Source organism: Pantherophis guttatus, chromosome 3, assembly GCF_059756535.1.
Source record: "Pantherophis guttatus breed Tessera chromosome 3, ASM5975653v1, whole genome shotgun sequence".
Taxonomy (NCBI): Eukaryota; Metazoa; Chordata; class Lepidosauria; order Squamata; family Colubridae; genus Pantherophis; species Pantherophis guttatus.
The window spans coordinates 35,126,880-35,151,128 of NC_142065.1; the positions used below are offsets into that span (position 1 = coordinate 35,126,880).

Sequence of the window (24,249 nt, forward strand, 5' to 3'; positions counted from 1 at the left end):
AAACATAATATCTAATATAAAAAGAGGTAAGGTAAGGTAAGCAAAGAACCAAAAAGCTTTTCAACCAGCCTGAACCAGCCATGGGATAAATCACAGCCACTCAAAGGCTCAGTGTGACTTAGGCTTTTAAGATCAGCTAATTATGAGACTAAAGTTCATGTAAGCCAGGGGTGTCAAACTCAAGGCCTGCGAAGATGTTGAAAAGAAGAAGATGTAAATATCTGGGGGTTTTTTGGTTTGTTTTTTAAAAATAGTTTAATAAAAATTATTTTTTAAAAAAATAAAAAAATATTTATATATCACTTCTTAATTAAAAAAATTCTCAAAGAGGTTTACAATTAAAAAAAAGTAAGCACGGTTTAGCATATGAAGTGAATGCAACTGTAACTATAGATATGAACATCCCAAACATTCCATAGGTATATTCAATAAAGTGATGGCTTTGTCTTCTATGACTGAGGGGGCAATATATGACTACTGTAGCTGCATAGTATTTCCACCATGCCTTTGGAAATTCCATTGTATTATTGTTTGATATCAACTATAATTAATGCGCACCACTGGGTGCATCACCTGTGTTTAACAATACAATTCAAGAAATCTGTTATCAATTTTCTAAAATGCAGTGCAACATAAAAACTAAATACTTTAGTGCACAACACTTTTCTTCCATGTTCCTTTTGCACACTCATAAATAATGGTGAACAGGAGAGGAGAAATGAAGGAAATGGCATTCAACAATTTACAACTTCCTCAATTAATTAACAGTCAAACAATGAGGAGTTTTGAAGCCATACAAAAGCAAATATATTGATTCAAAATGGAAAGATATTACCAGCTATATTATCATTGTGTATTGCACAATACAAGATACAGTAAGATATATATATATATATATCACATATTATTTTATGCATAAATCAAATGATACATTGTTTACAATTATGCTGTATCAATCTTTACTTTTCTGCTCAATGAGATGCACTGTTATCTCTTAACAACAACTCTTAGTTTATACACAATGCAAGCTTTTATGCCCAGCTTTCCAGACTAAACTAATTACAGAAATTGTATTTCTGTAAAGGCTACGTTCAATTGCCATTATGATATTGTTAAATAAAGAGGGAGAGAAAGCTACGAATGAAACTTTAAAACTCAGGATACATGGTATATATTCAGTGTCATAGATTTTATGTGCCTATGTGTAGAAAACAAGAGTATTTACATATACAGATTTATTTTGCCATATCTGTTCCATACTTATGGAAAAGAGAAAAACAAAGCAGACTTATACCCAAGCTCTAGTTTTATTTTGTTTTTCTAGGAAGGAGAGAACTAGGTAAAAGGCCCACGGTAGTCATTGTTCATGCGGAAGGAGCGGGTGGATCACAGTAAGAAGGAACAGCCTGACTAAAGATGAGCAGGCTACCCCTGGGCTACTGCCAGACTGAATCCCATCTATGCATATATCTGCTATTCTGAAAAATGATTGGCTTACAGCTATCTCCGCCCTTTTTTTCAAATAGAATTTGAGTGCCCATTCTTTGTCTTCCCATCCCGCTGCAGCTGTTGCCGTATCACATCTCACATTTTCCATTCTGCTGAGCAGAGCCTCGGAGCTCTTGTTCCCCACACCCTGTGATGACAAGGCAGCCATCGGCTGCTATTCTCTTAAAGGCATAACAGCTCCCCAATACTACTATTCTCCTGTCAGCTTTGTCTAGTAGGTCTCTGAAGAGAGGCCAAAAAGGGAAAGCAAAGCACAGTATACATACTTGCTCCCTCCTGCCCCCCCCCACTGGTAAAGTAAGATGAGGAAAGGAATCTCAAACACAAAGCCCAATCATAACTTCCACAAAGCATGCTGTGCTCCTCGGATCAATAATATAGAACGAAACAAATCCACAGAGGCATCTTGACATTGGTGCATTTTCCCAGAGGAAATATAATTATTTAACCTACAGCAACCTCAGATACATGAAAGCTGCAAATTAAGCCTAATGCAACAGCTTATACCTCTTTGCCCATATTCTGCGAACTGGCTAGGGGAAAAAAAAAACCAGAAAGAAAACATTTATTTTTAATTGTTTTCTCCTCATTGCAGTCCCAATTAAAAACTTTCTATTTCCATCCATTAGCCCAGGAAAAACAATTGTTATTGGAGCCACTAGGTTGATATCCTAACCTCAGAAAAGGCAAAGCGATGACATTTTGTAATCACAACATCCACAGCAACATCAGTTAAACAAAAGTTTTCAAAGCTGGAAAAGGAACATGCTTCCTATGCTGCATCCCAATGCAACATCTATAATCTGATGAGTATAATATGCTGGATAGATACGTCAATTCTATTTTGTCAGAACTCAAAAGAGAATCTACAATGGAATCAGCTTTCAGTACCAACATTGGTAGCTCAAGTATACTTGAAGCCCTTCCTTTCCTGCTTTTTGCTGGAAGTAACCTGAATAGCCTCCATTCTGATTTCTTGAACTACACTACTACAGAAAGCAATAACATTCTAATGTTTCATGTAAGCTATATTGTGAAAGTAATTGAAGTGATTTTTCTTTCTTCATTTTTATATTCTAGTACATTTGTACAGTTTACTTTAATAACATTCTTTAATACTGAGTTGTGACAAATAAATGCTGTTCTGATGTAGTAAAGCACCTCTTGCAAAGTTTGTGTGTCATTTTTGGTTTGTTAATGACAGCACCAAAAAACCTCAGGGAGCAAAAAATTATTAAAAACAAAATGATAAACAGGATTCTATCAGTAGAAGGATAAATCAGCTTCTACTATAATAAACAAATAGTACAAATGTAGAATTAGCAAATCTCAGATAAAAAGCAATTCTCACACTAAGGAATAGGAAAAGAATTAAAAATGTTTAATATGGAATTAATCAAGATTTGCATTTTAATCTTTCTCAAATCCATGCAAACTGTTATAACTTACACAGGAATAAATTACCTTGAACTCACTGGGACTTACTTTTACTTATATGTGAAGTGATGTGTACAATAGACACATATATAGGCATACATATATAAAGTACAAACGTAACCACTTGAAAATAGCTCTTTCAAATTCCTTAGAATTTACTTCTACATAAACCTGCAAATGACTATGCTCTTAAACACACAGTTTTAATTTTTAATTGCTCTTAACACTGGCTGGATCATGACCAAAAAAATGTAACATAAGTGCCCTTGTATATTTCTAATTAATATGAAATGTTGTTACACTGCCATGACAACTTTGAATCTCTGCAGCCGTTTTCTATCAGAATATTGAGAAAGGCCAGCCTAAATGAAATCTTGACTTCCTGCCAATTTTCCTTTAGTTAGAAGGGAAGGGGAGGTATAATTCACTACTTTATTTGGCTTTATTTGGATTCCCATAACCAATCTTCAGCCTTGAGCCAAAAACTTCACCATCCTGCAAAACCAGGACAAACTGTGCTGATCCAATATATGCAATGGGTTTTGTATCACATCTCTGCAATCTGAATACTGAGCATTCAAAATCCTAAACTTCAGGTTTCAAAATAAATGGTGGGCATCCATGATATAAAAACTATGCCTATGAGGGGTAAGTCAAAGGAGATTTGTGCTATAGTCTAGTGCTTCTTGATACCCATCACAGTCACTTCCTGTAGCATTATAGTTCTCTGATTAAGATATCCCTATTTTTTCTTGCCACAGAAAGGCTTGCAGGAAGACAAAGCAGATATTAAATGGTGTTAGATGCTAAACCAGTGGTATAATATTTAGACTATCGAACAGTATTTTCTACAGAGCAGCTAAATTTGATTTTAACACAGTCAATCTTTGTCTCACAGTACAGATTACCTGCAGGCAAAGCAGGAACCAACATTTATCTGAACATAATATCTGGAAATACTTGTATACTGCAAAACTAGAGTACAGATGTGGATATGCAGGAACATAGAAAGTTAGAAAAGGGACACCCAAGGATACAGCAAAGATTCAATATGGGGATGCCTCAGACAAGAAATACCAATAGGCAAATATACCAATAGACTTCTCTCCTTGATTAGTTTCCATCCATTGCTTCCTGAAAGCAGGACAAGAAGTAATAGATGGAAACTAGACAAGGAGACAAGCAACCTAGAACTAAGGAAAAATTTCCTAACAGTTAGAACAATCCATCAGTGGAAAAACTTGCCTCCAGGAGTTGTGAATGCTTCAACACTGGAAGTTTTTAAGAGAGTGAAAAACTATCTATCTGAAATGGCATAGGGCAGTGATGGCTAACCTTTTTGCCATCGCGTGCCAAAAGTGGGGGGAGTGCGGGGTGGTTGCACATGTGCGTGCTCACACCCATAATTCTATGCGCCCTGCCCTCCCCCCACGCATGCGCATGTGACCCCCCCCCGTCGCCTCCCCGCTTTTGGCATGTGATGGCACAGTGGGCCCGGTAGGCTCGTTTTTCACCCTCCCCAGGCTCCAGAAGCTTTCTAGGAGCCTGGGGAGGGTGAAAATAGCCTTCCGCACCCCCACCCCCAGAGGCCCTCCGGAGGCCAGAAACAGCCCATTTGCCGACTTCCAAAAATCAGAAGGTCCAAAAATCAGCTGGCCAGCATGCACATACGTGCTGGAGCTGAGCTAGGGCAACGCTTGCATGCCCACCAATATAGCTCCGCGTGCCATAGGTTCGCCATCACGGGTATAGGGTTTCTTGCCTGAGCAGGGGATTGGACTAGAAGACCTGCAAAGTCCCTTCCAACTCTGTTATTTTGTACTCTGTATATCCTAAATAAATGTTAAAAAGTCACTAGACTACTCAGTCCTCTATGGCAATCTCCCAAGGGGTTACCTTTCATTTTTCTTTAGCAACCATTCCTATGTTCCTTAGTCAATTTCAATTGTCTACAGCTTCTTTGATAAAAACAAAACTCTGTTTAGGTATCCACAAGATCATTAGAAGGGGCATTGGGAGGAAGTGAGGGAGGGTGGAGAGACAGAGTTGAGAGCATCCATGACATCATTCATCTGACACAGATGCACACATCTTGGCAGTTGCAGAATGGAGTCTTTGTGTAGCCATGCAGCCATGAAGGCCTCCAGGACATTTGGCATCACAACCTTGTTTGCTGAAGGCTGCATCTGACACAAACCTCATCCTCCCTGCAGAAATAAATGATATTCATGGATACCTGGAGGAGCACCTGTATTAGATGATGTTGGAAACTGAGTTCTGCTGTCTTCCTCAGCTTGTATGTTTGACTTAAGTACAATATTAATGTGGACCATGGGTAGGAGATTTCAGGTATCCACCAATTAATTTGTATTTTAATTTTAGAATTCTAAGAACTACTACAGTAAGGGAGATCAAAATATTTTATTTATTTTTATTATTTTTATTTTACTAATCTTATATCGCATTCTGATCATATTTACTTCTGAGAATCTTACAGACCTCCAAAATAGTAATAGGAACAAAAATCAATAACATGATATAACAATGTAATAAAATAACTTTGGAATTTAAAAAAAAGTTCGACACTAAGGAACATTCATGACCCCTTTCTTATCAGGAAAGATTAAAATGACTTCCTCAAGAACTTAATTGCCTCGCAAAAAGCTAACAGGGTCAGAATCTGTATGATATCAGGGGAATATTGTTCCAGAGAAGAGAGCAGTGAACAGTGGTAAGGATACACCCCCCACCCTTAAAATGGACAAAGTATCTTTGAGAAATAATTTTATTCAGTATCCCAAGAAGTGTTTACATTTTTTCACACAAAAATGCATTGAGTGCATAGTGCAAAGAAGCAACAAAATATCTGCTACACGTATATACACATGTAATTATTTTAATTATATTATTCTACACTTATAGAATTCTTTCTATCAGAAATCTGTCAAAGGCAGTAAGAATCTCTGCCTTTTCTAGGATCTAATAGACGCTCTAAGCTGAGAGTTGCATGCAGCCATTCAGGAAATACATACTACTGTTACCATGCCAACCCCATCCTGAAAAATAAAATCATCACTGCTCAGTAGTAATAGCTCAGAGAAGCAACTGAATCTGGCAACAACCCAATTACTCCCCCATTCCCTCTCTTTCACAAACTGCAGGGTTTCCTAACAAGCAATATTCTTACATTATTCAAATAGTACTCCAGCAAAGTCTGTAAATCACTCTAGGGGCACATCAGCAAAGTAGCTTTCCATACAATTAATTTAACTCAGTCAGTAGAATGGAACACACAGTGAACAACCTTTGCAGGAACGTAGGTGTCTTTCTCTACTGTGAATATGAACACATAACTTGCTATGTGCAATGTAAGGTAAGACAATGCACCATCCTGTGTTGCCTCCAGAAATAGTACAGAAATTGCAGCTATGCAGCCTCAGGAAAAGATGCAGCTGCTTTAAAAAGCTGCCGAGAGGTCCTACATCCAGGTTCCTGTCCACTCCAAACAGCCTTTGGAAATCAGTTCTGAAATCTTGGACACAATTACTTCTTATTACTCATATACTCTATGAGAGTACCCAGACAAGAACACTATTTTCCCCCATTAAATGAAGGAAACATACTTTAGAGATAGCAAAAATTTTCTCAATGGGAGGGAGAGAGAATCAATGGAGATGAGATTATTAAACATCTGTATCACTTCTCCCCTGAAAATGGCCTCTCACTCCTGGCATTGTCATTACCATGGCACATTTCAGGGATATGGCTGCCAAGATCATATTGTTGTCGTTGCAGGGAAAATAGGAGAAGAAAGTATTAAGTATGTTCACTGCTTTGAGTTACTTATAAAAAATAAAGGCAAGACATACATACATACTTGCATACATACATATATAGTTACGGGGAATCAAATTGGACTCCAAAGAAAAAACAAGTTTGCATTAAGATACACACATACCGAACTATAATTCTATACAACTTCTTGCCCTTCAGTACAGCTAGAGCTGAATGTTATATAAATTACCCTTCTGCTCTACATTAATGCCATACTACTCTGAGAGCACCTAATCGTCCTGTAGAAAACCTCTGTCCAATCAGAACCTGATGACATGATGTTGGAATTTTAATATGGGATTGCCATAGAGAAGCAGCTTCCCATGGAGATAAAATAACCTTTAACAAGCTCTAATAAATCCTAAGAGATTTTTGCTTCATAGACCTGAACAATGTCCTATTCTTGAAACACTGAAATGAAATGTGAGAAGGTAATTCCAGTTCCATAAAAAGGGATGTTTTCCTTAAGGATATGGTGTGTCCGACTGATGGGATAAGGAATATGTAATGTAACTAAGACGCCACAGAGGAGAAACTCTTATGTCAATTTCATTGCATGAAGTGTCTGCAATGTTAAAGGTATGATTCCTTCCATTAAATATGACTAGAGACATTTTTCTTTTTGTTTCTAAGAAAGAACAGACATCTGTATCAGAATAAATCTACATATTACCCAGAGAACTGTGGTTATAAGGCAATTTATCAATATAGTACTTTATTTCTAATAAGTAACATAACAAACTCAATGCCTTCTGGATGTTTTTTTGGGAATAAGTTGCAAAAGGATTCAAATTCCAGACATTGTAGTTGTTGATACATCCAAAGACTGATAGAAACTGTATTGCAGAACGTCTGTTTCAGTAAGCCAAAGGAGAATTAGGAGGAAAAAAAATCTTTTGAAAGCATGCAGATCTTTTAAACATGGAGTCTGAATTCTCCTGAGGCAAAAGAATGTAAATTAGGAGCTTTGGGATGCTGGTGTGTGTCTTTAGGGTTGTAAGATACATGTCCTGCGCATAATCAACATTCTACAAAGGTGAACATTTGTTTTATTATGAGTGTCTGTTCTAGTAAAGCTAGACTCCTCCTCAATGAAAGGGCTACAGAATTCAACATGGCAACAGATCTTGCTAAAGGGCATGACATTCCTGGTCCATAGGTTTTGATGAATACCTGCTTCAAAACAAAGAGGACCATTCCAACAATGAGCCATTTTTGCTACAGGATTGGAAGGAGAGCGGTTGCATACATTTAGCAGTAAATGTCTTAAACAACACTAAGGGGCCATGATCTCTATGAGTAGCAAAAACATCCACCACAGGTAATGTTTTCTAGGTTTTCCTTCTAGAACAGCTTTCTGCAATGTGGTGCTCTCCAGAATGCACCACATTGTCTCAGATGGGGACAATTCGTGACGGCTGACTCACCTGGGCCAACTTGCCATGGGACAATTCAACACAGGATAACTGAACATGAGATAACTATACAATTATCTGCCACTGTTTCTTTGACTATTTTCATTCTTTTTCATTCACGTTTAATTTTGTCCCTCCTTTAGCATCCTTTCTTTAATGATTCTATTCCACCATTTCTTAGTGTGTAACTCTTGTATTTCTAGATTCACTTAGTTCCAATTATCTCATGTGGAATTGTCCAGGAGTGAGTTGGCCAGGGGTAAGTTAGCCAAGGTGACTTGGCCGGGGCCAGATGACAGTGGTGACTTGTCCTAAACCTTCCTTTTCCAAGGCTTCAGACTAGTACAGCCGCTGCATCAGCATCTCTTGAGAGCACCACATCATCTCTTGAGAGCACCACATCGGGAGAAGTCATTGTACAAGTTGTTGTTCCACATAACAGTATGTATTAAGGGAGGCCACATATTAGATTCGACCCACGGGGCATCTTTTGAGGGAAGGGGCGTCCCTCTCTTACAAAGACTGCCGAGGTCCCAGCGGCTGTTGCTGGGTGGCTGCAGAAGGCCTGGGCGACCAAGGGGCCTTGGGGGGGGTGGGGGAGAGGCGGAGAGACAATTCGCTGCAGACTCTGCGTTGTGCAAAATCGAAGGTTTTGTGTTTTTCCCCTGCTCTCTCCTCCGCCCAGCCTGCCCTCAAACCGGACCCCGCTCACCTTGAGATAGTCGTTCTCGGAGCGCAGCTCCTCCAACTCCCTGGCGACTCCCGCGTCCAGCAGCTCCTCGGTGAGGTCGGAGAAAGCCAGCGAGGTGCTGAGAGGGAGGCGGCTACTGGCCAGCGAGGCCCCCGTCGACGGGTCCTCGGGCAGCGGGGAGACGCCATCGGCGGAGGCGCTGGCCGGCTGGGCAGGGGCGCTGCTGCTGGGTGGGGACTCGGTGTCGCTGCCGCCGCCGCTCAGCCCGCCCAGCTCCAGCAGCGACAGGACCTTCGCTTCCTCCGAGGCGCTGCAGTCCGACACCTCCGAGCTGCTGTCTGTCAGGCTGGAGGCAGGCGGCGGCTGGGAGCGCGCCGACGGCACCTTTCCGGCCCCGCCGGAGGCAGCTGCCCCCTCGCCAGCCCCGGAGAGGCGGCTCCGCCCCTTTACTCTCGCCCCGGCTCGGCCTCCCGAGCCCTTCCCGGAGCCCCGCGAGCCCATCGGCGGCGTGGCCTTGCCCTTCTTCTCGCCGCGGCCATCCTTGGCGCTCCCAGCCCGGCGCGAGTGTCCACCGGCCGCTCCTGACTTGCCCGGGAAGAAAACGGGCGAGCCGGGGTGGCTGCCGCGCCGGCTCTTGGCCAGCGACCACCCGGGCACATCCCTGGGTCTGGCCGGGGACGGCGCCCGATGCAGCTTCTTCCTCTCGGGCTGCGCGGGAGGCAGCGGCGCTGAGGCCGAGGCGAGACGCTGGCTGGGTTCCGCCTCGCACGGCGCTGCTGCCATCCCCGGACGGCTCCTCACTGGCCCCTCCGGAGCCTTCTGGGGCTGAGATCGCTCATGATCCGGCCGGAAAGCCGCCTCCCTCGTTTCCGCGCTGGGTCCCCTGATGGCTCAAGCGCTTCCAAGCAACGAAGCGAGGGGGACGAAAACAGGTTAGGGCTGGCCGTTAATCCGCCGCCACGCCGCGATGATGCTCGTCTCCGCCGCCCCACAAGCAGCAACAGTTCCTCGGTTGGCTCCCTCCTCCTCCTCCTCCTCCTCCTCCTCGTCGTCGTCGTCCTCGGTATCCCCGCCCAGCGGCGAAGACGGTGACGCGCATGGTCTGGGAACAAAAGGCGGAGTGAGGCGCCCGAGGGGGCGCTCGGATCCTCGAGGCAACAGCGACCTCCTTCTCCGGACGGCCGACGGGGCAGATCTCGATCTTGGGTCGAGATGGATAGACTAGAGAGAAATGCCGTAAAGGACGCAGCGCCTCGACTCCGTTTTTGTCTCCTGGAAGCAAAGCCTGGACCCACCACCACGTAGCCCCCTGAAAGCCCGAAAAGTCCCCTTAATGAGGAGCTTCTGTCTGGCGGAGGTCGGAACGATTAAAAAAAAAAAAAAAAGATCGGGGCTTTTGAGCGTGTTTGTGGTCAGGCACATCGGTATTATAAGAAATGTAGCTCAAGCAAACCCCAAAGCCACGGTATTCTCCTTTTTTTTTAATCCCAGGAGGAAAGAACGCTTTTCCCTGTCTTTGAAAAAAAACAACGATTGAATTTTCCCCGCAGAAATCAAAACATTCAGCAGCTGGAAATTGAGGCAAGACAGTGCCCTACTTGTGAGCAGAGTAGCACAGAAGACCAGGGAGGGAATGGCTAGTGCGTGTAGGATGCAATAATGTTCAACTATACTGCTCAAAAATAATAAAGGGAACGCAAGCAGAAGACATCCGAGATCTGAATGAATGAAATAGCCTTATTAAATACTTTGTTCGTTACATACAGTAGTTTATACACTGCTCAAACAACTAAAGGGAACACAAAACTACTGTATGTAACGAACAAAGTATTTAATAAGGCTATTTCATTCATTCAGATCTCGGATGTCTTCTGTTTGTGTTCCCTTTATTATTTTTGAGCAGTGTATTTCTGCAAGGGGAAAGGAGGTTCTAGATCAGGGGTCACCAACCTTTTGGACCTCAGGGACCACTAAATTCATAATTTTAAATCCCGCGGACCACTAATATGATCTGCCTAATGACCGGCTGGGTGGGCATGGCTAGGTGGGCATGTGACTGGGTGGGTGTGGCCAACTCAATGTCACTCACATTGAGAGCTGCCTTGCGGGACTCTACTCGCCCCTCCCACCCACTCCTCACCTGCCAGCCCGGGCTCCTTAGGGCCGCAACAGGAAGCAGTTGTTATAGCTAAGCAGCCACACGAGAAAGAGTTGGCAAAACAGCTGGCTCAGTTCAAATTGGATCTGACCGAGAAGGAGGCTTAGCAGAAGTCCTCAGTGAAGACTATGAGCATAGGCTTTCCAAGCAGAGGGAAAACCTGCAGGAGTGCAAGGCCAGGTACTGGCACCTGCAGGCTCAGTGGGCTGTGATGGTCAGCCAGTTCCAGGCCATGATGCGGTCCCACTGGAATGAGGCCCTCCAGTTCTTTGCCATCAGTGGCATTTCCCTCCAGCCTTCGCCCAAAGCCCCTCACCAGGAGACAGATCCCAAGTTGGAATTTTTCTGCCCCCCTCCGACCCACACAAAAAGACCCCAAAAGGAGAGACTCTCTGCAGCAACACAAACATTCATTGCACGTATCCAGCCCAGGGGCCATAGTTTGAGGACCCCTGGTTTAATGCAATATTAAAAATGCAAATAATTTTTCTGCAGACCACCAAAATTTTCTTGCACACCACCAGTGGTCCATAGACCACCAGTTGGTGACCGCTGGTCTAGATGGTTGTTGTTTTTTCCCCTGTGCTGAAAATTTGCTCAGCAGAAAAACATGCCTTCCATATATGTTCCCTATTTTTTTTCTAAGGATTCATGCTATTTCTATTATGCAAAATCTCCTTCAAACCTTCCCCAAACCAAATGCCTCAAACTGAGCCTCAGTGGGAAGTGGGGATGGGGGAAGACATTATATTGAGTCCAGAAATGATTATACAAATAATTAGTTCAAAGACCCAATATGTAGCAACAAAATGCTTTCAGATGAGCTCTTACATTTTTTGCCTCACAACAGACCATTTTGCAAAGAGACACGTTAAAACAGTTCCCCAATGCTTCAGATATATTCTACTTCAACACCCATAATGTCGTGGTGGAACTAATGCGAGGGAACTAATGTCCTCCGTGTACTATATGAATAATTCCCAAAGAAAACGCGAGAGAGCCAATATTCATGGTCTCTTGAATAGACTTGAGTCCTGTATGATTTATTGTGCACTTAGCAAGGCAGTTACTCTTTGTGTTCCCCACTAGTGGTACAAAACAAAAACATCAGTGCATGAAGAAATCACAGTGTAGTTTCACAGTTGCTTTGCCATACATTTTTCTGTCCACTTTCAGTTCTAAGTAGAATGTTATCCAAGAGTTCAGTTAAAATTGCAATACATGAAAGATAGACAATGGGCCAATAGAACAAAACTGGAATAACATATCAACATATATAAGATGCAACTTCTGGACGAGCAAATTTTGTGTTATCTATATACCGGTAATATGAAGCCCATTTTTCTAGGAAAATATTGGAATAATTATCTTGGAAAGAAATGTTGCTATCTAACAGTTGTAGCTGGGTACCTCAAAAATGTTATATTCTCAAAGTGTAAATCAAAGCTGGCATTCAGCGTTTCTCAGGAAGTCATGTGATTTATACACAGCAGCTGTTGGCAAAGCACACTAAAGCAATCAATGGATCTGTCTACTGTATCATTGCGTCAGAAGACCTGGCAGTAACACAGTTGTCTTGGAATACAGCTGCAAATTGGTTTTAAAATCACACTTTTCATCTGCCATATTGCCTCAGACTTAAATATTGGTCCACTAAGCATTATTAGCTAATGTTGGCTTTGAAACTAGGTGCTATAATTTTGCCACTACTGTTACTCCTTGACTTACGACCATATGGTCATGACTTTTCGAAATTATGATCTCTTCCCAAAGTTACAGTCATTGCAGCATCCTGCGGTCATATGAACAAAATTTGGGCACTTGGCAATCTGCCCATCCTTACGACCAATTGCAAGGATGCTGCAGCTCAATTCCAGGCTCAATTGTAGTCATAAGTCAAGGACTACCTGTATTTACAGCTAGAAATTGAAACATCTTAATTTCTAATGCCGATCAATTAACTACTTCCTTAGTAACTGTCCCCTCTGAAAAAACATGAACTGTTGAGATGAAACCATTTGGATATATCACTGATTTATGATGATAAGAAAAGAGCAGAATGACTAGGATGGGCGACCTCCCACAACAAGAATCAAATTTAAAGAAAAGGAAAAACTACTTTATCCATCTCAATTTTTACTCTGCTTGAGTGAATCTAATGCATAATTGGAACATTGCCAAAAGATATTGCTATAAGCCAAGCTTTCTTAATGTGATGGTCCTTATATGTTAACTGTGCTTTCAGCATTTTCATGCATATGTTTATTAACAAAGTTTTGTGGCAAAGACTGAAGTCATAAACTAACAAGCGCTGAGTCAAAAGATTATATGACTCTGTTTTTAATTGATTGAATATATGAATTCAGATGTGGCATGTTCTAATGTTTGTTTATTATTTGCTGTTTTTTTGTTTGTATAACAACCCTGAGTTATACAGTGAGGGGCAACCATGGGTTAACAGAATAAATAAATGCATATATGGAGAGCATCACACAAACTTTTATATCTGGATTGGATGGTATAGTCCTCCAGATGTTGCTTAGGTACCATTCATAACATTCTGTTCTTTTTTAAGTATCTTATAGCTATAAACTTCATTTCTCTATGTTGTTCAGACAGCAAAACCTTTAGGGACACATATTTTCCACATTGTCTTATAACTTAACAAATCAAGGCTATAAAAATACAGAAAGACCATCTCATGAATCTGGAGTTGATATTTTTATTAACAGTTACTTATTAATGATTATGAAAGTATTAATAATCTGAAATAAAGTATGTTCCGGTCAATTTTATCTTTGGTGCCATTTCTCATTCTTTCTCCAGTCCCGATAACATGATACCACTTTTTGCATAATCAATACTGGAGTTGTTTTGATGTACAGAGAATAGCTGCCTTTTAAAATACAAGGGGGACATGTTAACTTCAGCACCAGAGGGAGATGAGCTTCCAGCAAAATAGCGAACATACCAATCTTTTCCTGGGCAGGTTTTTTTTTTTTTTTTAATTTAATGCTGGAAAAATACGGCAGTGCTGGCTTTTTATACGAATGAAGCATGCTCTGCTGAAGAAATCTGTAAACACTTATTTATTATGGTTTTAACTATTCATAAAATAGCACATTCTAGAAAATGTTTTTGTCTACTACAGGTTCAATGGCATTTGCAGGGGGGGTCAAACAGGCAAAATAGTACCCCCAACGCCATAATCCAAGCCCCACCTCTGAATTTGTGCATGCAATAGCATCCTGGGTATGAGACTGAGATCATTGATCACATTCCTGGCAAGAGCAGGATGGAGATGCCCTTTCTTGCTCATCTTGAGCTCTTGGTGGCCTTTGATATCATTGATCATGAGATCCTTCTGGGTTGGTTTTGGGAATTGGAGGTAGGCAGAACACTATTGTTCTGGTTCTTCTCTTTTGTCCAGGGTCAGTTCAAATCACTGTCAATGCTAGGGAATGGCCCAGCACCAAGGCTCTACTTTTAGGGTGCTGCAGACTTCCGTAATTTCTCCCCTCCTGTTTAATCTAGTGGAATGTCATCTTGGACAATGAAGGGAAGAGATTCTGCCTAAGAAACAATCAGACGAGAGAGGCAGGAATCCTCAGTGGCGCAGTTTGCAGAAAATTGAATTTCCGCGTTGCTGAGAGCAAGGAAAACAGTTGAGGAGCTGCAAACCACTCTGCCGCCCTGATCAGCTGGGCTTTGGAAGCAGAAATTTAGGTAAGTATAACACAGGGGCGGGCAGGTGGGCCCACTTCACAGAAAGAGAGTACCGTTTCGCTCACGGCTGAAAGTCAGAGCTAACGGTTCGCCCAAACAAGTCCAAACCGGTAGAATCCCACCACTGAATGTAACCTTACAATGAAGTAAAATTAGTTCATCTAGTCATGTTTCTTGTCTGGTTTACTTGGGCGGGCTGGCATCAGTTTTGCGAGTCTGAAAGAACAAATTTCCCAGTGTACATCTACAGTACATGAAGCCACTGGGTGAGCTGATCCAGTGGTCTGGGGAGAGATATCATTAACAATAATATGTTGGTGATACCCAGTTTTATATCCCCACCTCAGACTGTCTGCATGATGTTGTGAAAGCTTTAAATCAGTCCCTTCTAACATGCTTGCCATGCCCCCATTCCTTCTGTGGGCAAAGCTGCCTCTTATCTGATCATCGCCTAGCCTGCAGCTCCTCACTCCTGCCTTCTCAAGGACATTCTCACAGACTATTACAGGAACGTTTTTTGGCTATGTTGAGGCCATCATATGACTCTCTGGCTGCTGTGTATTTTATTTCTTGTTCTATTTCTGTATGTATTTTTGTTTTTACTGCTTTGAGCCACCAAGAATCATGCACTTGAGGTTGTCTCTGCCTATCCTGTGTTCAGAGTTATCCATGATAATATAAAAGCTAAGATGAGACCCTAGAACCATTAGTTCCACTAGTACCATGGATTAACACAAAACAAAGTTCAGTCAAAGTACACCTGGGATGTGTTCATACTTCATAAACCCAAGTTAACAAGCACAGTTGCTCTGCTCACCAATCTTGCTATGCCCAGCAATGCATTCCCAATCTAATGCTTTGTTTGAACCCAACCATGAAGAAGAATGTATTTTAATTTTCCCAAAAGCTATTTTTGGCATCAGTGAAGGATTTTCCACTATCTCATCCACAAATTATAAAAAATAAAGTTTCAAGTCACAAATAGGATTTTCTTCCAGATTACATTTGAAGAAGAAATGGTTAAATTCATTTCTATGCATGCTCAGTTCCCATTATCTCTTTCTTTCCTTTCCCTGCCTCCCCCCCCCAAAAAATCCCAATTTTTAAAACTACAAATTATCATGTGTATATCTTGGCTCTGATTGGTTTATGTTATGTGAAAAAATGTGAATCCTATCCTCAAAATAATTAATGAAGCTAGGGAATCTACTGTTTGCATATGAAAAGCACATCAAAGCTAGATAATGATTGCAGAGCAGACAAGGTTTAACTTTGAAGATAATGAGATGAATATATCTCAGGAAAGTGTATGTTTGTATGTTACACTGAACTAAAGATTAACCATTGCCACATTTTAGTCTAATGTGTAGCACAAACCCTTATGTAGATTAGTCGATGGCTCAATTAACCTGGTATGCTCAAAAAATTGAGTTAACGATAATACACAATTATTAAGTAATTTAAAAATTGAGTTAACAATAGTGGACCAGAGGAATGCTGTCGATATAATTTACTTGGACTTCAGTAAAGCATTTGATAAAGTAGACCATAACCTACTACTAGATAAAGTAGAAAAATGTGGGTTAGGCAGCATCACCACCAGATGGATTCGTAACTGGCTGACCAATCGCACTCAACATGTAGTCCTCAATGGAACTGCATCTACATGGAGGGAAGTATGCAGTGGAGTACCCCAGGGCTCTGTTTTAGGCCCAGTGCTCTTCAACATCTTCATCAATGACTTGGACAAGGGGATAGATGGGAAACTCATCAAATTTGCAGATGACATCAAGCTGGCAGGAATAGCCAACACTCCAGAAGATAGGCTCAAGATACAGAAGGATCTTGACAGACTTGAACATTGGGCGCTATCTAACAAAATGAAATTCAACAGTGAAAAAAGCAAGGTTTTACATTTAAGGAGGAAAAACAAAATGCACAAAATGCACCAAATATGTGGTACCTTACTCAATAGTAGTAACTGTGAGAGAGATCTTGGAGTCCTAGTGGATAACCATTTAGATATGAGCCAGCAGTGTGCAGCAGCTGCGAAAAAGCCAACACAGTTCTGGGCTGCATAAACAGAGGGATAGAATCAATTTCACGTGAAGTGTTAATACCACTTTATAATGCCTTGGTAAGGCCACACTTGGAATATTGCATTCAGTTTTGGTCGCCATGATGTAAAAAAGATGTTGAGACTCTAGAAAGAGTGCAGAGAAGAGCAACAAAGACGATTAGGGGACTGGAGGCTGAAACATATGAAGAACGGTTGCAGGAACTGGGTAGGTCTAATTTAATGAAGAGAAGGACTAGGGGAGACATGATAGCAATGTTCCAATATCTCAGGGGTTGCCACAAAGAAGAGGGAGTCAAACTATTCTTCAAAGCACCTGAGGGTAGATCAAGAAGCAATGGGTGGAAACTAATCAAGGAGAGAAGCAATTTAGAACTAAGGAGAAATTTCCTGACAGTTAGAACAATTAATAAGTGGAACAACTTGCCTGCAGGAGTTGTGAATGCCCCAACACTGGAAATTTTTAAGAAGATGTTGGATAACCATTTGTCTGAAGTGGTGTAGGGTTTCCTGCCTGGGCAGGGGGTTGGACTAGAAGACCTCCAAGGTCCTTTTGTTATTCTATTCTATTCTAATAATATACAAGCGCACAAGGTAAACCGTTCCAAATTTGATTGCAGAAAATATGACTTCAATAACAGAGTGGTCAATGCCTGGAATGCACTACCTGACTCTGTGGTTTCATCTCCAAACCCCCATAACTTTAACCTTAGACTGTCTACTGTTGACCTCACCCCATTCCTAAGAGGTCTGTAAGGGGCGTGCATAAGCACACCAATGTGCCTACCGTCCTACTGTCCCCATTTATTCGTATCCATTTCCTGTACTCATAAACATGTTTATACTTATATCTGTTATCTTATACATGTTTGACAAATAAATAAATAAATAAATAAAAATAAACATTTTATGAAAGTACAACCTACACCTTGCTAGATATGTCACTGACTTTGAGCCACCAGATGGATTTAAAACACTGCACTTTACTGTTTAGAATTTCAGTGAGTTTTTTCAAATATCCCAAGTGTGCATTACCAAAAAAAAAAAAAAAAAGGCAGTGGCCTCCCAACTTGTATAACTCCTTCCGCAAGTGTCTGTTCAGTGAATTTCAACAACCAATTAATATTTCCAATAATTTTATCTCTCTCACCCTCCCAAAGAAAAGCAAACATAGAAGAAGCAGTACATGACTATTTGCAAGTCATGTGAAACTATTTCACTGTTTGTGAAACTGGCAGAAGACAGCTGGCTTTGGATAAGTACTGGGGAAATCATGGAAAAGAATTGTTTACTGTCAGGTAATTTCAAGAATTCTCCAGGATCCCAAGAACAGCGTCACCCGATACAACATAACAGATGGTTTTGCTTCAGGATACGTCAGTTCAGCCTTTCATTTTTGGGGTGGCGATGTTTATTTTGTAGTCAAATTTCCAACCTGCAACTGTAATAAATTCAGGATCAACTGATTCAAATTCTTGATAGGCAGGCCAGAGCAGGTAGTAAAAGCAAGTATCTAAAAGTGAGAGGAGTTGCAATTGAAAGAAAGTATGTTCACCTGCTTGACCCTCTAATCCAGGGTTTCTCCACCTTAGCAAATTTAAAATATATGGACTTCAACTCCCAGAATTCCTCAGTCAGCATGGAGAATTTTGGCAGCCTCTAAAATTACAGCTGCCTGTGAACAAACTGAAATGACTACCTCAGATAGAAGATGGAGAGAATGAAGAAAAGTACAAGGCGATGGGTAACAAGATTGTGGATTTACTATTCTGCTATAGCCTGTGGGTGATATGGAGAATATTATTCTGATTATTATTTAAATCATACTCAACTGTCCAGTCATTCAGTTTTTATACATGCGCAGAATGGAGGGGTGGAATAGGAAAGTACAATCTACTCTTTTGCTTTATTCTCCTAAATATTTTGAACAAGATCTGTAAAGAGACTAGTTACAGTATCTCTTCAAACTACATGATTATTTCAGAGGAAAAAATGGTCAGCAATAATGGATGCATGTAGTTTTGGCCAGAAAAGGCAGGAAAGGGGGGGGGGAGTATGGTGTTTATAAATGGAACAAAGTGTTTGCTGTTGAAGCACAAAGTGCTTCGAACACTTTCATTTTCTTATACATCAGCCATCTGCTTATCCTGAAAAAGATTTTCTTTATTTTAGGACCGACCTGGCAAAATGCACTTTCACAGAATACTTGCTCAATTATCACTATTCTTGTCACAGTACAGGAGTGCATCAGTTGGAAAAGCAGGCAACATATTTTTAGAGCAACAGTAATGTGGCTCAGTCACATGTAAACATCTAGTCTTCACTGTACATAAAACAAATATATTTTATTTTCTAGAATAAATTCATAAAAATTATGTTTACCATACAGAAACATGTTCAAGTTCAAATGAGTGAAGCTCAACTTTTGTAGATATGTGGTAGCTAACAGCTGTAAGGTCATTAAATCATGACCCCTGTTTGATTACCTCAAATAATTTGGCAAGAAAATGGACAAAATGAAGACTAGGTATGTACTTAAACAAATGTTTGTACCCGTTTTATTAAAACTTATGTGCAATGTGTATGACTGATAACTGATCCAGTATTCAATTTGCTGGAATAGCAATCTATAAACTAAATTGTAACATCAGGCTCAAGAACTGAGAGCGTCCACTCTTAAGCACCCTTGTACTGCAATAAAGGCTGCGATAAAATGTCAAGTCAGCATTTCATAAAGCAGGTGTTCCAAAGTACTTCTCAGTACTAGATATGTTATGCATACACAGTACCACCCCATGTGAATGGCTGAGAGCTATCCTGCTGAATAGTATCTTAATCATCTTTGACCTAATCGTATTTGTGCAGAGTTCACCAGCCACTCAAATACTATTAACACATGAGCTCTTCTACCATATCATTTTAAGTAATTCTCCTATCTTTTTTCAGAGTCATAGTATGTCCCTTTTCCTAATAATAGCAACTATCCTTCCATTGACATATTAAAATGGGGCCCAGAAACAGCTACCTTGGCTTGATACATTAAAAGACAAAAGATGGTCAGAGAAATAGAAAAATCCAGAATTTAGCCAGATATTGAGTTCTACCATTATAAAAGTTGAAGCTAGTGGAGTTGGAATAATCAGTTTTAATAATGGAGAATACCATTTTGTAACTAAGGGGCAGGTGGCATTAACCTTCAAGGCCTGTAAAGGAGCAACTATACGTCAATTGACTCAAAATGGAATGAGGAGGAAGTCCAAGATTTAATTCTGGGGTTGAGCATAAAAAAGAGGGAACGATTTAGAGCTGCTGTTAATGGAGAACTTCATAAGTTTGACTTCCTTATTCTCCATAATAATATTAATTATCTGACATTTCCATGTTTGTTTGGGAATGTGTGGCAGGGAGAGTTTGAGCAACATGCAGATATATCCGATCTTTGGAGACCAAAAGGCAGTACCTGGAATAAATCATTTTCAAATCCGCTCAGGTAGCAAATGGGCCAATTAGCCAGTAGCAGAATGAATCTGGAACCCGAAATAACAGAAAGCACTACATCCAAGCACTTCTGACTTATAAGAAGCAACTCAGTTCTCTTTGTATGTAAATCTTCAGATTTTGCTTTCAGATTCAAGATCAAAAATAGATCTGGATGCATTAGATCTTTCTTGTTCCCCATTTTAAACATATATATATATATATATTTCTAGCCTGATGAAGAATTCTGGAGATAATTCTCAATTGTGAATTTTATATTTCCCCCCCCCCTCAATATTTAATCCAGTTACTCATTGCAGATGCATACCATCACAGACCTTCTCTTGGTGCTAATATAGTTCCATAATCTCAGCCTTCCTTACTCGTGGCTGCTTAAATGCAATATATACAATCATCTGTACTTCTAATGTTATGGAAAAAGTGAAGGATTCAGGAAAAGATAGTCTTAAAGCAATTCCCAGTTGCAGGTATTTATTTATTTTTATCTGTGCATTTAGTTATTTCTATTTTACAGTTTGAGTTTTATTGAGAAGAGATTGTGGAAGAAAATAGCTTGAGAATGCAGGAATATCACCCTGTGGTCCCCAAAGTTCTTGATATCAGATATATTACAGGGTATATGCCACAGTATAGGCTTAAGTGGAGTTTAGAAGTCCCAGGAGCCTAGTTTTCCATACAATACTTAATACCAAGACAACTGGAGAGACTTGTAAAATAGAGAAAAAGTGTGCTTCAGTCTAAGCTCACAGATCAACAGGAACAACCTCTACCTTGCACAATACTTCCTGCCTATGTAAGCAGATGAATATTTGGTACAAAGTGAAGCAAAATGTTCTACCTTTTGGTCTTCAAAAATTGGATATAACTGCATATTGCTTATTGCAGTCCTCTGTCAATAGATAGCATTAACCAGAGAAGCAGAAGACTGGCTAATCCTGCAGTCTGACATTAGTATTTTGGTGGAAAGATTGTTCAGTTTTTTTCAATTTTCTCCTGTGTCCCCACAGGTGTAAAAGAGCAGCTGGGAATAGCTTTTGTATCAGCTATTTCAGCAACAAACCCCTATCTTGCGTATTTCCATCTCAAGCCATTTGGGTAGGGAAGAGAAAAAGGATTTAAGTTTATTCCATACCCCTCAGAGGGGCAATGTGAGTGCCATATTTTTCCTTGAGTTCTTTTTTGCAATTCTCTTCAGGCCTAACTGCATGGCAGGATCTGCCTCTTTTCATTGTTGTTTTAACATGTCATCAGAAATGGAACATGTGTTATGCGTGAGGTCATTTGACTACCATTTACCTACATCTGCCATGCAGATGTGAACAACAGAGATCAAAGTATATGGACATGCACTTCTCCGAAGAAGGCACCTTTGCCAACAGAGCCTTACATCTGTAGCAATTAATTAGGGGCATTGGCTATAGAAAACAATACATTACAGACATATGCTCTTTTAGAGGGAATCATCCTCTTTAACTAACCACATTTTTCTCATTCAGAGTGATTCCATTCAAAGCTTGACTTAAATGACAGAGCTCCCTCTCAGCTAGTCCTGCATAGTGTCAGAAACACATAAGAGAATATATATATAGCTCAGGGCTGAACCATGAAGTCCTTGGTGCTTTCTAAGCTTGGCTGTTTACTTGCAAATGTTTCATTCACTGACTAGGTAACATCATTGGCACTGGTGAGTATAGATTCCAGATTGTTTATATACTATAGTTTACCCTGCCAATGTTGGGGGGATGTGGTTTCTCATTACTTGTTCCTTGATTGGGATATTGTTTTCTGCTTGATTGTTTGTCTCCTTGGTATTTTCTTGATTAGGGTACTGTTTTCTATTTGATTGTTTGTCTGGTGGTAGCTGCTGCTTACTTGGGTGTTGGCTACTGAGGAGAATAAGTTCTGATCTTTTTATTTCCTTCTTAGCTTTAATAAGGCAGCCAAAAGAGAACGCTAGAAAGCAAATTGGAATATTTATGGTCTCCCATTCTGCAAAGAATTAAGAATAACATCTACTTGGGCATTACACCAGATGTCTTAGCACTGTATATAAACATAAGTCAGAGTACAAATTCTCATAACAAGATGCCACTTATTGTAAAGTAAAATGAATGCAAACAGGATAATAGGAAAAGGTAACCAAAAATAACTTATTCTGCATTTAATTAAGGTTGCTATAGTTTTCACGAAGGCGGGGCACTCGTATTTCAGTCTTATTTATTTCCACCTAAATGGGAACCATCACCATCAAAGACAAAGAAGATTCACATAAAGCAGCCTTTTTCAAAAGATGCACTCCAGTCTGTCTGAACTACAATCCACAATAAATCTCCAAGCATTAGAAGCAATTATTTGGCCCCATCTATAGCTTCTAAAATCTTGTTTTCACAATCCTTTAAAATCTCTATCCATTTCTATTTTTCTTAAGATTTGGTCCTGTGCTTACCTGAACTCTATGTTTCTCAAGCTATTTTCTCAAGTCCTGAATCTATAGAGATGGCACAATTGTGTTCTATCCTAGGATACATGGTATTTAGTGACATTAGAATTATGAAGTAGATAGAGGCCATTTATTTATTTATTTATTCGTTATTTATTAATCAAATTTCTATACCGCCCTACTCCCGAAGGACTCAGGGCAGTGAACAGCCAAGATAAAATACAGATAATACAAATATTAAAAATCCCTTAAAATTATTAAATATTTTGGCCAAAACACAGATTAAAACACCCAATTTATAAAATCACGAATTAAAAATTTAAAAGAGGAGAGTTAGGCCAGGCCTCCATTTATGTCACTAACCCTTCTTCAATGTGGGATCCAAATAAAAATATCAACTGAGCCTCTCATTGAACGTATCAAAATGAAAGGGAATTCACTACCTCCATCAACTCCATTGGCCAACAACTATTTAACAGTTAAGTTTTTTTTCTTAATGTTGGACTATGCTTTTCCATAATTTCAAATCATTCTTCCATTTTCTGTACTCTGGACAAAAGTGAGCAGAATAACAGAGTTGGAAGGACCAGGGAGGTCTTCTAGTCCAACCTACTTTTCAAGCAGGAAACCCTATACCATTTCAGACAAATGCTTGTCCAATCTCTTCTTAAAAACTTCCAGTATTGAAGCACCCACAACTTCTGGAGGCAATGTCATGACCCTCTATAAAAATCCTTTCAGGTACAGTATATCAAAAGGGATATAATCTCCTTGGTCCTCTTATTCTCAACTTTGTGTCAGTGTATCATTAGATACCGTAGCAGGAAGTTTTGGTCCCAGTTAATATAAATCTACAATGTTGCATCCAAATCTGGGAACTTTTCAGTTTAGTTAGTACACTACAATTGTTGATAAATATAGAAGGTACTGCAGGTTTTTTAATGTTTCCGAATGGAAAAATAATGAGGGGAAAGAGATTTAACTACTTTTTATTTATTTATTGACTATAAAATTCACATATTTTTAAGCATGCCAACGTATTTGTTATAATTTCCTCTTCAAAATGGATTACTATAATGAGTTACAAGGAAAAAGAATGGAATGCATTCTTGCATGATTTTGAAAGGAAAATATGAAGTTTACATGCACTCTATATACATTCATAATTGATTTTCCATATATACACACACACACACATACACACACAGTATATACATACATACAGATACAGATACAGATACAGATACAGATACAGATACAGATACAGATACAGATACAGATACAGATACAGATACAGATACATATATACAGTGGTGGGATTCAGCCACCACTTCCGGAGAACTGGTTGTTAACTTTCGGAGCAGTTTGGCAAACTGGTTGTTGGAAGAAATCATTAGAGCAGAGAACCAGTTGTTAAATTATTTGAATCCCACCACTGCATATATATCCACACACACAAACACA

The 24,249-nt window shown here is 40.1% G+C and overlaps 1 protein-coding gene across 4 annotated transcripts in view; it reads right to left on the reverse strand.

The window, feature by feature from the left end:
* MTCL2 (microtubule crosslinking factor 2) overlaps positions 1-10,239 on the reverse strand; it is a 75,786-nt gene extending 65,547 nt beyond the window's left edge. For all 4 annotated transcript variants that reach the window (XM_087889241.1, XM_034414076.3, XM_034414077.3 and 1 more), the window contains exon 1: positions 8,908-10,239. In XM_087889241.1, coding sequence (XP_087745367.1) covers positions 8,908-9,669 — 762 coding nt within the window. In that variant the 5' untranslated portion in view covers positions 9,670-10,239. The remainder of the gene's footprint in view (positions 1-8,907) is intronic.
* Positions 10,240-24,249: the final 14,010 nt, after the last annotated feature.